This window comes from Spermophilus citellus, assembly GCF_964194105.1.
Source record: "Spermophilus citellus genome assembly, chromosome: 4".
Taxonomy (NCBI): domain Eukaryota; kingdom Metazoa; phylum Chordata; class Mammalia; order Rodentia; family Sciuridae; genus Spermophilus; species Spermophilus citellus.
The window spans coordinates 100,641,540-100,655,807 of NC_138185.1; the positions used below are offsets into that span (position 1 = coordinate 100,641,540).

The 14,268-nt window shown below is 46.1% G+C and overlaps 1 protein-coding gene across 1 annotated transcript in view; it reads left to right on the forward strand.

The window, feature by feature from the left end:
- RASGRF1 (Ras protein specific guanine nucleotide releasing factor 1) overlaps positions 1 to 14,268 on the forward strand; it is a gene marked incomplete at both ends in the record, with an annotated part of 105,331 nt that overhangs the window by 38,369 nt on the left and 52,694 nt on the right. The window contains one exon of the mRNA XM_081292754.1: positions 13,868 to 13,947. Coding sequence (XP_081148880.1) covers positions 13,868 to 13,947 — 80 coding nt within the window. The remainder of the gene's footprint in view (positions 1 to 13,867; positions 13,948 to 14,268) is intronic.

The window sequence follows — 14,268 nt, forward strand, 5'->3', positions numbered from 1 at the left end:
CTGAGGCCCAGAGAGGAAGGAAGTGGCCCAAGGTCTTGTGGCTGGAAGACAATAGCCCCAACAATTTGGAGGCCTGGGACAGGAGTTCAAATGGAGAAGGACCTTGTATAGTATATGTCTAAACTAGTGGCTATCAACTGGGGCAGTTTGCTCCCCAGGAGACACTCAGAAGAGTTGTTTTAAAAATATATCTTTATTTTATTTATTTATTTTTATGTGGTGCTGAGGATCAAACCCAGCATCTTGCACGTGCTAGGCAAGTGCTCTACCGATAAGCTACAACCCCAGCCCAGGAGAAGTATTTTTAATTGTCACAAATTGGGGAAGTTTTCTACTGGCATCTAATGAGTAATGGCCAAAGAGTGCTCCTAAACATCCTATTAATGCACAAGATGGGACCCCACAACTAAGAATCACTCCACCCAAAATTGTGCCATAGTTAAGAAGCCTTGCATTCAATGTTCCAGAACTATTGGCTTACTCCAGTTTGTGTTGCTATAAAAAATACCTGAGGCAGAATACTTATTTTTTTTTAAAGTAGTTTGGTTTCACTCATGGTTTTGGAAGACTAACAGCTCCGTAACAACACTGGTTTCTGGTGAGGACTTCGTGGTGATGATCCCACCTAGAAAGTGCATGTGTAAAAGAGAGGTGTCACATGGTGACAGGAAGCAAGAGACAGGGAGAGGCCAGGCTCACTCTCTTATGACAACCCACTCTGGTGGTAGCTAATCAACTCCTGGGAGACCACCCCACTCTAAGAAACCGGCATTAATCCCTTCACCACCCAGTCATTGGGGTGGAGCAGGGACATGAATGAGGTATCATGTTGAGAGCCACTGCCTGTCAGAATGACGCCTGGCATTTGCCAGAGGGAATGTTTGAAAGGTGGTGCCAGCGAACCATTGAGATGATGATTTGAGTTAAGCTATATATAATTGCTGTGATACTGGATTGATTGTATTGTATATTTGACCTTTACTGTCGGGCAATGGGGCGGCTCTTGCTGCCTCGGGCGCCGCCTGCTACTTTGGAGTTCTCTGCTACTTTGGAGTTCTAGTGGGGATTCCTGGAGAGTTCCCATTGGTTGGGGAAGTGCCGGAGGAGGGATTTCCGGTGTGGGGGGTTTCTGGAAGGGTCGAGTGGGTGGCATTGGCGGAAAAAAGCGGGAGTGCAGTGCCAGTGAGAGTTGAAATAAAGTAGTTGCTGTTTGAACCTACAAGGCTCTGTGGCGGCTCGGTTATTCGTGCCCAGCCAGACTGCGGCAGTATCAGAATAGGGTACAGAAAGAGAGAGAGAGAGAAACAGGCAGGAGGGGGAACAGCTTTTGGCCTCATGAGACCTTCTAGAAACTGAGTCATGAGGTTGCTTTTTAATGTACATGTTGACAGTTTTTAAACATGAAATAAATGCTTTTGTGCATTTACTAAAGAAAATGAATATTATATTGTACTGAAATCAGGTAACATACTACCTCAAGAAAATCCCATTGTGTTTTTGTTTTTGTTTTTCTCTCTCTTTTTTCTGTTTATTTTGTTTTGTTTTGATTTTGGTACTGGGGATGGGACCTGGGGGTGCTTTACCTCTGAGCTATATCCCCAGTTCTTATTTTATTTTTTACTTGAGACAGAATCTCACAAAGTTGCTAAAGCTGACCTCAAACTTATGATCCTCCTGCCTCAGAGCCACCAGATTATAGGTGTGTGCCACTGTGCCCAGACATTGAGTCTCTGACCTGGAATTTGGCTGAATATGTTCCCTCCTGATAAATCCTGGACAGCTCCGCTGGGTTCCCAGGTTCTCAAACGTGAGCCCTTCTCTAGATCTGGGTGGAGCCCAGGAGAGTACATTACCAACAAGTTTGCAGGTACAGCTGATGCTGCTGGGCCCGGACCACACTGAAACCCAGGCTTGAGGTAAGTACAAGGTGTCCAAGGGCCAGCCAGGACCTGCGGTGGAGAACACCTCAGGAAGCACTGGTGGAGCACCACATAGTCTGTACGTCTCTGGCACGTTGAGCCATGTCTGCAAACTTGACAACTGTGGACCATCATCATCACTAAGAGCTCAGGGTATCCTTTTACTTCTCTTTTTCTTTCCACAATTGTTTTATCACATTACCTTGATCTTTAATAGAATCCTTTTAACCTGAAATTTTGGGTTAAGAGTGTTCATGCCAGTTCAAAGAACTTGTTCAAAAATTGTTTGAAAAAAAAATCACAACAGGATTTTTGCATCTTTATCATGAAGAACTGAAAGGATCTGCTTGGATGCCTTTGAGAATGAATTCGAGGAGAAAGGGGGTGTTTGCTTTCTCAAGAAGCTGGTATTTTCAACAGTGACCTCAAAAAGAAACAAAACTAGATAGAACTCACTAATCCTTTAGCAGATAAGTGGGATTTACCAGGGCCTGTTGTCCCCTCTCCTGTGGTCATTATAAAGTGGTCCACAGGATAGAGGTCCAACAGTGATTCAGGATGGAAGGAAAGGGCTGATGACCAGTGGTCCCACCAAGGGCGGGGACACTCAATCCTTTCAGCAAACAAGGCAAGTGACCCACAGCACCTGGCTGTGTGCTGGCCCATAGATGTGGAGATGAGATGATCCCCACGGACCCTACCATTAGGGACGGACAGCTGAGCAGATGTTTTTTTTATGAAATGGAATAAGAACCCCAAAGGAGGCTCCCTAAGGAAAATGATGTCTGAGCTTGATCGTGAAGGACATGGAAGAGGGAAGAACTTCACAAGTGGAGAGAAACAGCACATTCAAAGGACCAGAGGCAGGAATGGGACTTGATCCTGGAGGCAGGAAGGAGCCATCAGATGTTTCAGACAGAGAATGTCATGGTCGTGTCTGTGGCAGGGTGTTCAGCCTCTCCGCCTTGTGGAAGGCGATTATAGGGGAAGAGTGGAGGCTGAGAAGCTGATGAGGAGGTTAGTGGCCATGGAGGGAGTCCCAGGCCCCCTCCTGTCCTGCTAGCCAAAGGCACTGAGTGCATTGCCCTGGTGCCTTGTGGGGTGCTGGGTAGCTGAAGGCTCAGAGCACCGCAGGAAAAAGTACCAGACAGAGGCGAGCTCCATCACAGGCAGAATCTAGAAAGGCAGCCCTTTTCCAGAAGCAGTAAAGAGGTTATTTGATGCTATGCCCTCTAAGATCTCCAGCTCTGAAACAGTGACACTATGGATGTGACTCTCCTCAAGGCCTCTGGGGCAGTGCCTATGCCACCTAGAACAGGGATCAGTTTTGTCTTCCACAACTGAGAAGCTCCTTACAAAACTCCATCTCCCAGAGAGCCCCTCTGTTTAGCCCGGGTGCTGTTCTCCTGCTCAGCATTCTGAGCTCTTCTCTAACAGCAATACCCCCAGGCCTGGCTTGGATTTTAGGGGCAAAAAGAACAGGGTTCTTGTCTGAGGAGAATCTCTGCACAGAGAGGCAACACCCCCTCCTCTGCTGATATTCTGCCAGGTCTGTTTTAACCTTTTCTGAGAGGCATCTTAGGTCTGCTGTTGTCCACCTTGTCATCTCATTGACTCCAGTCACAGTAGCAGCAGTCAGATCAGTTCTCACAACCTCCAAAATATGGACCCCAGAGGTCATCAGAAATGACTGGGCCAGGAACCCTATCTGCCTCTTACAGGTATCAGAAAGACGAATGAGAAAGTTGGTGTAAAACATTTAGCATCAAGTTCAGCATATCCCAGGTGCTCATAATAACACGCCTGCAAGAAATCAAATTCAAAGCTAATGTGGAAAGAGCATTCCCAGTTCATCTTATAAAGCCGGCATTACCCTCACATGAAAACCAGACAAAGGCATGATGAGAAAAGAAAACTGCAGCCCAATCTCTCTCATGAGTGTAGAAGCAAAATCTTATCAACGTGAATCCAGCAGTGTATAAAAAGGGAAATAAAAGCCTGACCAAGTGGATTCATCTCAGGAATGCAAACCTGGTTCAACACTGAAAATTAGCCAAGGTCATTTATTTATTGTCTTTCTATAGTCCTCTCTCACCATTTTCAGGGCCTTGGTTCTGTAGTGGGAAATGAGGGTCAGGACACTGAGTTCTAGAAGCAACACTTTATTAATGGTGCCACAACCCAGAGGGATAATTCCCAAAATCTGAGTCCCAAGCTCAGCTGGGCTTTTACTTTTATACATAAGCAAGTTTGGGATCTATCAAGGTATGGGAATTGGTACAATTCTATTGGAGGGTGCATTCTACATTCTTTATATGGGCACAAGTTTGTCAATGACCTAGGGACTCAGCTCACACACCAAGCCTAAAGGGGGATTGTTCTGCCCCTATTTCTTTGTTTCCTCCTTCTGCTACTGTGGTTATCTGTTAGAGGTACCTGTTAGCCACTGCAAGTCTCTATGGTTAAATGTCAGTAAGCAGAGCTGCTGTGTGTGTCAGTGTGCAAAACCACAGCTTGTCAGCTCTTAAACTGTTAAAGTTTCCATTTTATCTACCACAGCTCCAGGATCCCCACAGATGAAAACCTGAAGACTCTCAATCCCTTTACAGAAAGAGGCACAGTATTTGAATACTATACACATCCATCCCACTGTATACTTTAAAGCATCTCCGGATGGCATGATACCTAATACCCAATACCCATAAATTCTGTATAAATAATTGTTATACTGTATTGTTTAGGGAATAGTGATAAGAAAAACATCTCTATAGGTTCAGTATAGCTGCAGTTTTTTTCCAGTATTTTCAATCCACATGTGGTTGAATCTACAGATGTGGAACTCCGGGACATGAAGGTTACTATGTGTTAGGCAGGAAGAGTCAATGGTCCTCTCAATGCATGCAAGTCTGATACAAGTGGCTTCTTCCCTCCAAATGCCCCCCACCTCATTCTCAAACAGGAATGAGCCAGAGAACTTAGCTTCCCTAGGGACCAGGGATGGGGTGAAAGAACTATAAGGTGCTTGCCACATGATCCCCTCAGTATATGGCCAGTCAGGGACAGCACAGTCCTCCCTGTCTTAACCTCCATGCATCTCATGAGCATAAAGAACAACTGGAATTTTCTTTGTTCCCTTATCACAGCCCCACCAGCATGGTGCAGGCCTGAGTGTTTTGGGGGTACTTTCTACCCTAGAGTGGTGCCTTGTGAGACCCTCTTCGTGCCATGCTCCTTGTCCACATTCAGCCTGCCTGTGTGTCTTCAATCCTCAGAGACTCCACAGAAGGCTGGAACCAGGGCTCAGAGAGGTAAAGGGAAGTGCTCAAGGGCACACAGTGCAGTAGTCAGGGAATGGGGAAGCTGAGATTTTAAGCTTGAGTTGTTTTATATAAAGGACCGTAACCCGCCCCCCATGCCTTGTTAAATCATGGGCCAGAATCCTCTCCATGATCTCCATTCTTCTAAGGAGTGTTATCATCACGGGGCAGGACTCTGCATATTCTTTCTATTCTAGATCTTTCCCCGTATGTGAGCCCAGCATTCCCTCCTATTGTAAATGCTGCGGGGGGGGCAGGATCCAGGGCAGGAACCACCCTGGCCTCCCTGCCTCAGGCCACAGCACAGGCATCTGGGTACCCCATGCCAGGAGCACAGGCCACCAGCCCACTTAATGGAAAGTATTTCTGCACATACCTGTCCCCTAGGCTTGCTTCCAGGTGGAAATGGACAGCCACATTAGAAACCTGATGATAATTTGGTGGTTTAATTTATTGGAACTCATTAACAGTGGTCCTGAGGAAGACAGAGGCCTCTCTCTAGATTGGCAGAACAGGGGAAGGGGTCAATTGTGTTCTTCTCATAAAAGGGAGAGACCTTGGAAAGCCACACCTGCAGTGGGCTTTGTATAGCTAAGACAAGAAGTTTATTTATAGACTTGGGCTATTTCACTGTCATAGAAGCCAGGCCTGGTATCCAGTGCTGGGAACCACAGGCGATGCCCTGGAATGAGAGACACCCACCCAGTTACTGGGGATGGGGTCTGTGTCTTGATGCCGCTGTGATTGATTGAAAGGGGCTACCTGGAGCCCTGGATTGGGAAGATGATGAGGCTCCCGGGAGGACCATGCCCCAGTCAATTCCTCCTGTCTGCATGGACTGGGGAGTAGAGAAGGGAAGGCACTTAAAGCCATCATGAGTAAATGGAAGAATGCAACAGGCAGAGGAGGGGCAGGGTAAGAGACCTGCTCCTGTCCTGCTCAGTCACTGCCCCACCTTGGACTGGCCTTGAGTAGTCAGGATTCCTTCCATTCCCTCAGGGAAGGAATGAAGTGAGAAGGTCCCAAGTGTGTCATTAGGCAGGCCACCCCACCCCTGCACCCCAGGATACTCTTTCCACCCTACCGTCCTTCCCAGGGCAATCTCCTTCTCATCTCTTTGTTTCCTTGGATGTCATGTCCCTGACCACCCCTCACACCCCTTGCCATCAACTGGTCCCCTGATTGCACATTTCCAAGAGTCCCCTACAGTCCCTTTTGTAGCCTATGTCACACCTAAATAATGATTTTTTTGTGTGTTTGGATTGTCCACTAGACAATGAGCTCACTGGGTGGGGACAGGGTCCTAGAATACAGCTGCACCCACTACACACTGCACAATTCAGGGGGCATCATTCACATACACCACGGGTCAGCAAAGGGCCAGGTGACAAACACTGTAAACTTTGGGGGCCCTAGGGCCCCTAGAGTAACTAAGAAGTCATAGATAATCCATAAATAAATGGCTCTGGCATAAACAAAAAAAAATATGCACACTAATATGTGAATTTCATGTCATTTTCACATATTGCCAAATATTATTTTGACTTTATTCAACCATTTAAAATGTAAAAATTATTCTAAGTTCTCAGGTTGTACAAAAACAGGTGTGTGCCAGATTTGGCCCACATGACACAAACAAGGGCCTCTAGAATGTGTACCCAGCAGCCTTGGTGGGGACAGTTACTGGGGTTCAAATGCAGGGAGACCAGTGTCCCACCAAAGGTCTGCCAGTAGGAGATCTTGACAAGTATGTGTTAAGTGAATGAATGAAACACTGGTTCTGCAAGATGTAGGAGGTGTTCCACCTTCGGAGGGTTGCATACATGTGGGAAAGTGGAAAACTGCGTGCTGTGTTCCCCTTAGGGTCCCAATATACTTGCTTAGCATTTTAAAAGAATCAATCATTTCTACTTAAACTGATATGGAACATGAAAAAAACCTTCTTACCAAAATTTGATTTTTTAAAAAAAGCATATTTGCATGTGCACAATCTCTCCCCTTACCCTCTTTGCTCTGCCCCCCCCCCCATATAAAGGAGCTTTGCCAACAAAGAGCTGGGGAAACCAGCAAAGGGAATAGCCTCAGGCAGAAAAATGCTTGACAAATTCCAGGACCAGAAATAAGGTCAGAATGGTAGGAGGGAGGGGGAAGAGAGCAGCCCATAGACCAACTGAGGCGGTTCCTGCAGGGCTTTGAAGACCAACTAAAGGCCACTCCACGTGATTGATTTGGATTTTTAAGAGATGAATCTGCTTGTGTGGAGAATCAAATGTAGTGGACCAGGGCAAGACTGGAAGCACTGCAGTTAGGGGTCCACCAACAACAGTCCAGGTAGAGATGAAGGGGAGGCGGGGGTAATCGAGAGCAGAGAACAGAATCAGCAGATTGATGGCATACATGTAGGGGTGAAGGAGGAGGAGGGGCTCTGCCTGAGAGGCAGGTGGGATGGGGCTGCCGTTCAGTGAAATGAGAAGCCCGTGAAGGAGGGGCAGATCAATGGGGTAGATCAGAGGTCAGAATCAACAAGAAAATTGCAATGAGTCCAGGTTATTAAAAGAAAAAAATCAAAATAGCTTTTCCCTTCACCTACAAGGGATACTTAGAAAATATAATATGAGAAAAGGATTGCATTCAGAATAGAAACAAGAACAGAAACTATCCAAGAATAAACCCAGGACCCGAGCAATGAGGGCACGAACCAGGACATCAGAAAGTAGAGAAATGTACCTGCACCCTAGTATGTCCATGACCAAAGATGCCATTTTCACCCAAAATCTTTTGCAAATTTAATATTCCAATCAAAACCCAGGCTGGCAACAGGTTTCAAAGTTAATTCGAAGGGATAATGCACACAAGGAAATAATAATGTTTCCTACCTGTGATTAAAAGATATTAAGATTTACAATATAAAGTGATGGAAACAGCCTGAGACTAATACCAGAGTAGACAGTAGATCATTAAAATAAAACAAAAGTACAAACAGATTCCAGAATGGATTAGAATTTAGGAAAAAGGTGTTGTATTCAAATTGGGCCATTGGCTCACCAAACTAAGGAGAAGATTGTACTTAAATCTCTTATTCTCATCACACACCAAAGTGCTAGTTGGCTAGTTACGAATAAAATTTAGATAAGATCTGGGTATGGCTCAGTGGTACAGCACAGGCCTAGTATGCATGAGGCCCTGGGCTCAATCCCCAGAACCACAAAATAAAATTCAAAAAAAGAAACAATAAAATAAGACAGGGATAGATGTGTGTGCCAATGCCTGAGGCAGAGACAGAAAGAAAACAGCACACTCTACAAGCAAGTTGAAAACCCAGCACATCACCACCAAACAAAACCAGCAGGCAAATGGCCCAGCATAAATGTTTCCAACATGTATGTTGACTAGATGCTTAACAGGGAAAGTTACTTAAAATTAATAAGAGAAAATAGAAATGAGTTTAACCAGGCAATTCCCAAAAGAAGAAATACAAATTGTCAATACATAAGAAAAATGTTCAAGCAACCCACTAACAATGATTATTTAAAAGCAAGTCTAGTCAAGATGATTAAAACCATGGTAATCTCTGAAAGTAAGATTACAGGTGGGGGCTGGGGTCGTGGCTTAGTGGTAGAGCAGTTGCCCCTCATGCATGAGGCACTGGGATTGATCCTCAGATAAAAATAAAAACATAGAAATAAATAAATAAAATAAAGATATTATGTCCATCTACAACTTAAAAATATTTTTTTTTAAAAATGATTACAGGTGGCATTCTCTCCCTGTTATCAAATATGATAGATCATATTTGCACTTTGAAGATGGAGCCCTCATCTGTACAGGCACACCTCATTTCCCTGTGCTTTGGTGAACTTTCTAGATGTTGCATTTTTTACAAATGGAAAGTTTGTAGCAACCTCTAGTTGAGCAAGACTGTGGGAGCCATTGTTCCAACAGCATATGCTCACTTTGTGTCTCTGTGTCATGTTTGGTAACTCTTGCAATATTTCAGGCTTTATTATTATTTTGTCTATTATGTTGAGCTGTGATCAGCAATCATGGATATTACTGTTTTGGTAGTTTGTGGACTTAATTGATAATTGAGTGTGTTGACTATTCCATCAATGGCTCTTTCCCTGCCCCTCTCCCTCGCCCCAGGCCTCCCTAATCCTTGAGATACAACAATACCCTACAGTGGCAGCTACCGCTAGTATTCAAGTAAAAGGAAGAGACACAGGTCTCACAATTTTCAATCAAAAGCTAGATATGCTTAAGCTCTGTGAGGAAGGCCTGTTGAAAGTTGACTTAGTCTGAAAGCCAAGCCTCTTGCGCCCAGCAGTGAGCTAAGTTGTGAAAGCAAGGGGAGAGTTCTTGAAGGAAATTGAAAGTGCTACTCCAGTGAACACGTGAATGATGAGAAGGCAAACAGCCCTATTGCTGATACAGAGAGAGTTTGAGCATTCTCGATAGAAGACCAAACCAGCCAGCAGCTAATCCAGAGCAAGACCCCAATTACTGCCATTAATTCTATGAAGATGAGTAGAGGTGAGGAAGCTGCAGAAGGAATGTGTAGAGCTGGGACAGATTGGTCCATGCGGTTTAAGGAAAGAAGCTCTCTCCATAAAAAGGTGAAGCTAAGTGCTGATGTGGGAGCCACAGCAAGTTATCCAGCAGACTTGAGATAGCTGTGAAAGTGGTTACACAAAACAACAGGTTTCAATGCAGATTGAAAAGCAAACAGCTTTCTACTGAAAAAAAAAAGATGCCATCTAGGACTTTCTTAGCTAGAGAAGAGAAGTCAATGCCTGACTTCAGAGCTTCAAAGGACAAGGCTGACTTGGTAGGAGCTAATGCCTGGGGACTTCAAGTTGAATCCAATGCTCATTTAATGCTTTGAAATTATACTAAATCTATTCTCTCTGTTGTCAATAAATGAAGCCACGAAGTCTGGGTGACAGCCCATCCACTTACAACATGATTTACAGAGTATTTCAAGTCTGCTGTTGATACCTACTGCTCAGAAGGAAAAAAAAAAGTTCATTCTGCAGCACCACATAAAATAAATAAAATTATTAAATATATATATATTACACAATTGACGATGCACCCCGTCACCTGAGAGCATTGATGGAATGTACAATGTGACCAATGTTGTTTTCATGCCTGCAAACCCAACATCCAGTCTGCAGCCCATGGATAATGGAGTTGTTTTGACTTTCAAATATTTAAGAAATGCATACTGACATTAGTAGTGATTCCTCTGGGCAAAGTGTTATGGTTTGGGTATGAGGTGTCCACTAAAGGCTCCTGTTAATGCAAGAATATTCAGAGGTGAGATGATTAGCTTGTGAAAGCTGAGACCTAATCAGTCCATCCTAGTCTGAATGGACTGGGTGGTAGAGTAGGCAGGTGGGGCATGGGCTGAAGGAGTTGGGTCACTGGGGGTGGGCCCTGGAAGGATCATTCTTCCTGTGCCCCTTTTCCTTCTCTGCTTCCTGACCCTGCCATGAGCTGAGCAGCTCTCCTTCTCTGGGCCCTTCCCCCATGATGTGCTACCTCACCTTGAGCCCAGAGCAATGGAGTCAGCCATCTCCGGACTGAGACCTCTGAAACCATGAGCTCCAAATAAACTTCCTCCTCTAAGTTGTTCTTGTCAGGAATTTTGATCACAATGACACAAAAACTGATGGAAACACAAAGTAAATGGAAAAACTTCAGGAAAGGATTCACCATTCTAGACACCAGGAGGAACACTCATGATTCATGAGAAGAGATCCAAGTATCGACATTAATAATTCAGAGGAAGTTGACTGCTACCCCTGCGGAAGATTTCAAGGGATTCAAGACTTCGGTGGAGGAAGAAACTGCAGATGCGGTGGAAATAGCAAGAGCATTGGACCAGGAGGTGGACCCTGAAAATGGGACTGGGTTGCTGTGATCTGGTGATAGGACCGGGGTTCACTGCTTGTTGATGAGCAAAGAAAGTGGTTCCTTGAGATAGACTCTGCTCCTGGAGAAGATGCCGAGGACATTGTTGAGATGAAAAAGGATTTAGAATGTTTCACATAAAGTTAATTTATAAAGCAACCAGCAGGGTTTGGGAAGACGGACTCTAATCTCCAAAGAAGTTCTTTGGGTAAAATGCCATCAAATTCATCACATGCTACAAAGAAATCTTTCATGAAAAGAGTCTATCTATCCTGCAAACTCCACCATTGTCTGGTTTTAAGAAATTGCCTCAGCCACCCCTGCCTTCAGCAACCACCACCCCAATTGGTCAGCAGCTGTCCACAGCCAGGCAAGACCCTCCAGCAGCAGAGAGAATATCCCTCATTGAAGGCTGAGATCATCAGGAGCGTCTGTTAGCAATGAAGGACTTAATTAGAGTATGTATACTTTTAAGACAATACTGTTGCACCCTTGATAGATGGCAGTATAGTGTCAACAGAACAATATTGTTCTGGGGAAAACAGAAGATCACGTGACTCGCCTTATTGACCTGTTTGCTTTATTATAGTCATCTGGAGTCCAACTTGCCATATCTCCAGGGCATGCCTGTGTATTTTTGTGGTTCTAGCTCATGATGATCCTGATTTGCTCTGTGCAAGCCTGAGCAGGGTTGGAATTGAAGAAAGTTCATTTCCTCCCTGATGAGTCCTCCACAGTTATTTGCCACAGCTGCCTGGGAGTGGCTTCCCTGAGTCTTGTTGTAGCAGTGTTCAGGGTTATCTAGAAAGATCTAGATACATGTCAAGATCCTACGTATGGCTCCGTCATGAACTCCTGAAAGTCCCGTGACTGCCATGCCACCCACTCAGCCTAGATGCTCTTGGTTCTGTCCCCTCTACATTCTCCTGAACTCCTGGCTGAGTGTCTTGGTCTTAAAGGATCTTCATAGGTAGTCAAAAATTTTTTCTTAAAATTGGTACAAGTTTATTCATTCAATAGTCTAGTTTGAGGCCCACCCCAGAGGGAAACTGGCCTTGCTAAGTGTTGCTATCCCTGGAGGGACCTTTTTTACTTGGAGCTTTAGGGAGTTGACAGACAACTCACAGTAATGATAAGATCCACACTTGGAAATAAGAACTTGAAAAGTATTCTCTACTTAGGAAAAAAAAAAAAGGGTCTTGTTTCAGTCTTTGTTTTCCTTTCCTTCTGTACATTCTCTGGAACACAAGGGAGTTCCTAGCTTTGCCCTTCAGCCTGGAGATGTGTGTTCTTGCTCCTTCTATCCCTAGCCTCCCTGCCCGCCTCTTGCCTCTCCCCACCTGTCTCTCTATATAGCGGGATGCACAGGACATTGCAAGCCCACCGGGGTCATGAGCCTCTGACGTCTAGGGGCCCCTCTGGGCACAGCCTCCTCCACCTCCGCTGCAGCTCAGGGCCTCTCTGCTCTCTCAGCCCCTCCCTGCCAGCTCTTGTGCGGAGGCAGGGAGACCTGGGGATTCCAGTGGCTGTCAGAGCACAGACTGCTGGGAGAGGGGACAGCATCCAAGGACTGCCTACCAAAGTGGAAAACACCAGCACTGGGGAAGCACAGAGGAGGGAGGGAACAGAGAGCACAGTCGTGGAGAATGTGGCAGAGAAAGATGAGAACGTTTCCGGGGTAGGGAGACAGGTGGCAGGCCCAGGACTGCCTGTGACTCTCAGGGGCTTTCCTTCTCCCTCTCTGAGCCTCAGTTTTTCTATCCATAAATGGGGTGCACTGTGAAGTTCCCAGACACGTTGGGGGAACCCCCAGGTCACCAGGTGTTGGGAGCTGGAGCTGGCAGCAGTGAGGGAGGTGAGACAGAAAGGCCACTGGGAAGGGAGGAGGGGGCCTGGCCTGCAAGATACCTTCTTTCTGGTGCTCTCTCTGTGCTCACAGCTTGTCTGGGCAGAAGAGGACCCAGGCTGTTCTCTGGGACCAGCTTCTTGGGGAGAAGTGGGCATAGAAAGAGGCAGGGAGGGGCCAAGGCCAGCTTGATGCCCACGGAGTGCTCAGGGGCCTTCCCTGCCAGGGCTTAGCTGCTAATAAGAACACTGTATTCCCAGGGCACGAGTGGAGTGCCCAAGCAGGGTATTTTGGCTTTTCAGACTTAACAAAAGTCCAAAAAGGGGGCAGCGTTTGCTGGGCACCTGTGATACCCGTGGCACTCACGTCACCCATTGTTTGCAGGAGCTTCTTCATTTCACCCTCCTGTTTACACAGAAGGACTGGACTTCAGAGGCAGGAAGCCCCTCACTGGGGTCATGTGGCTGACAGATCTGAGCCCTGAGTGGGTCCCACGCCCACTCAGGGCCACTACCCTGTGTTCTCCAGAGCTCTGGCTCCCTCCATGTATCTCAGGGGGCACCCCCACAAGTGGGACCCGAGGAGACTCAGAGGCCATGGGCCAGAACATCCCCCAACTCCACCCTCTTCACGCGCAGGTGACCCTCTGCTTGGCTGAACACTCTGTAGTCACCATCTTGAGGTGCTTAGTCCTTTTTTCACAAGGGGCCCCGTATTCGTTTGGCGCTGGGCCTCACGTTCTGTCTGGTCCATCCAGCTGATGGAGTTCTCACAGAAAGTCTCCCCTGAGGAAAGTGTCACTGCAGAGTGCCACGTGGCTGGGAGCAGCAGGAAGTCCCTGGCCAGAGCTCACGCTGTGCTTTCTCTTTCAGTGAAACTATCATGTTTCTGCATCAGATCTTCTACCAGGGCCTGAAGGCCCGCATCTCCAGCTGGCCCACGCTGGTCCTGGGTGAGTAGCCAGCCCTCGAAGATGCCCCAGCCCATCCCTCTCCTGATGCCACCCCCCCCCCGAGATGGGGGCAGCTCTGTCCTTCCAGAGCATCAGAGTGTCACCCTACAAACCCAGACACCCTCGACGGTGGTAGAAGAAGACAAGTTGTCACAAGTCATATTTCTAAGAGGAAGTAATATATTTTTAGTTTTTTTTAATCCACTTTTTCCTTTTTAAAAAGAATGTGCACATGCCCATTTGAGAACATTTGAAAACCCAGAAAAGTAGAAAAAGCTTAAAAATATCACCCATAATTCTGCTTCTCAAAGATATCCACTA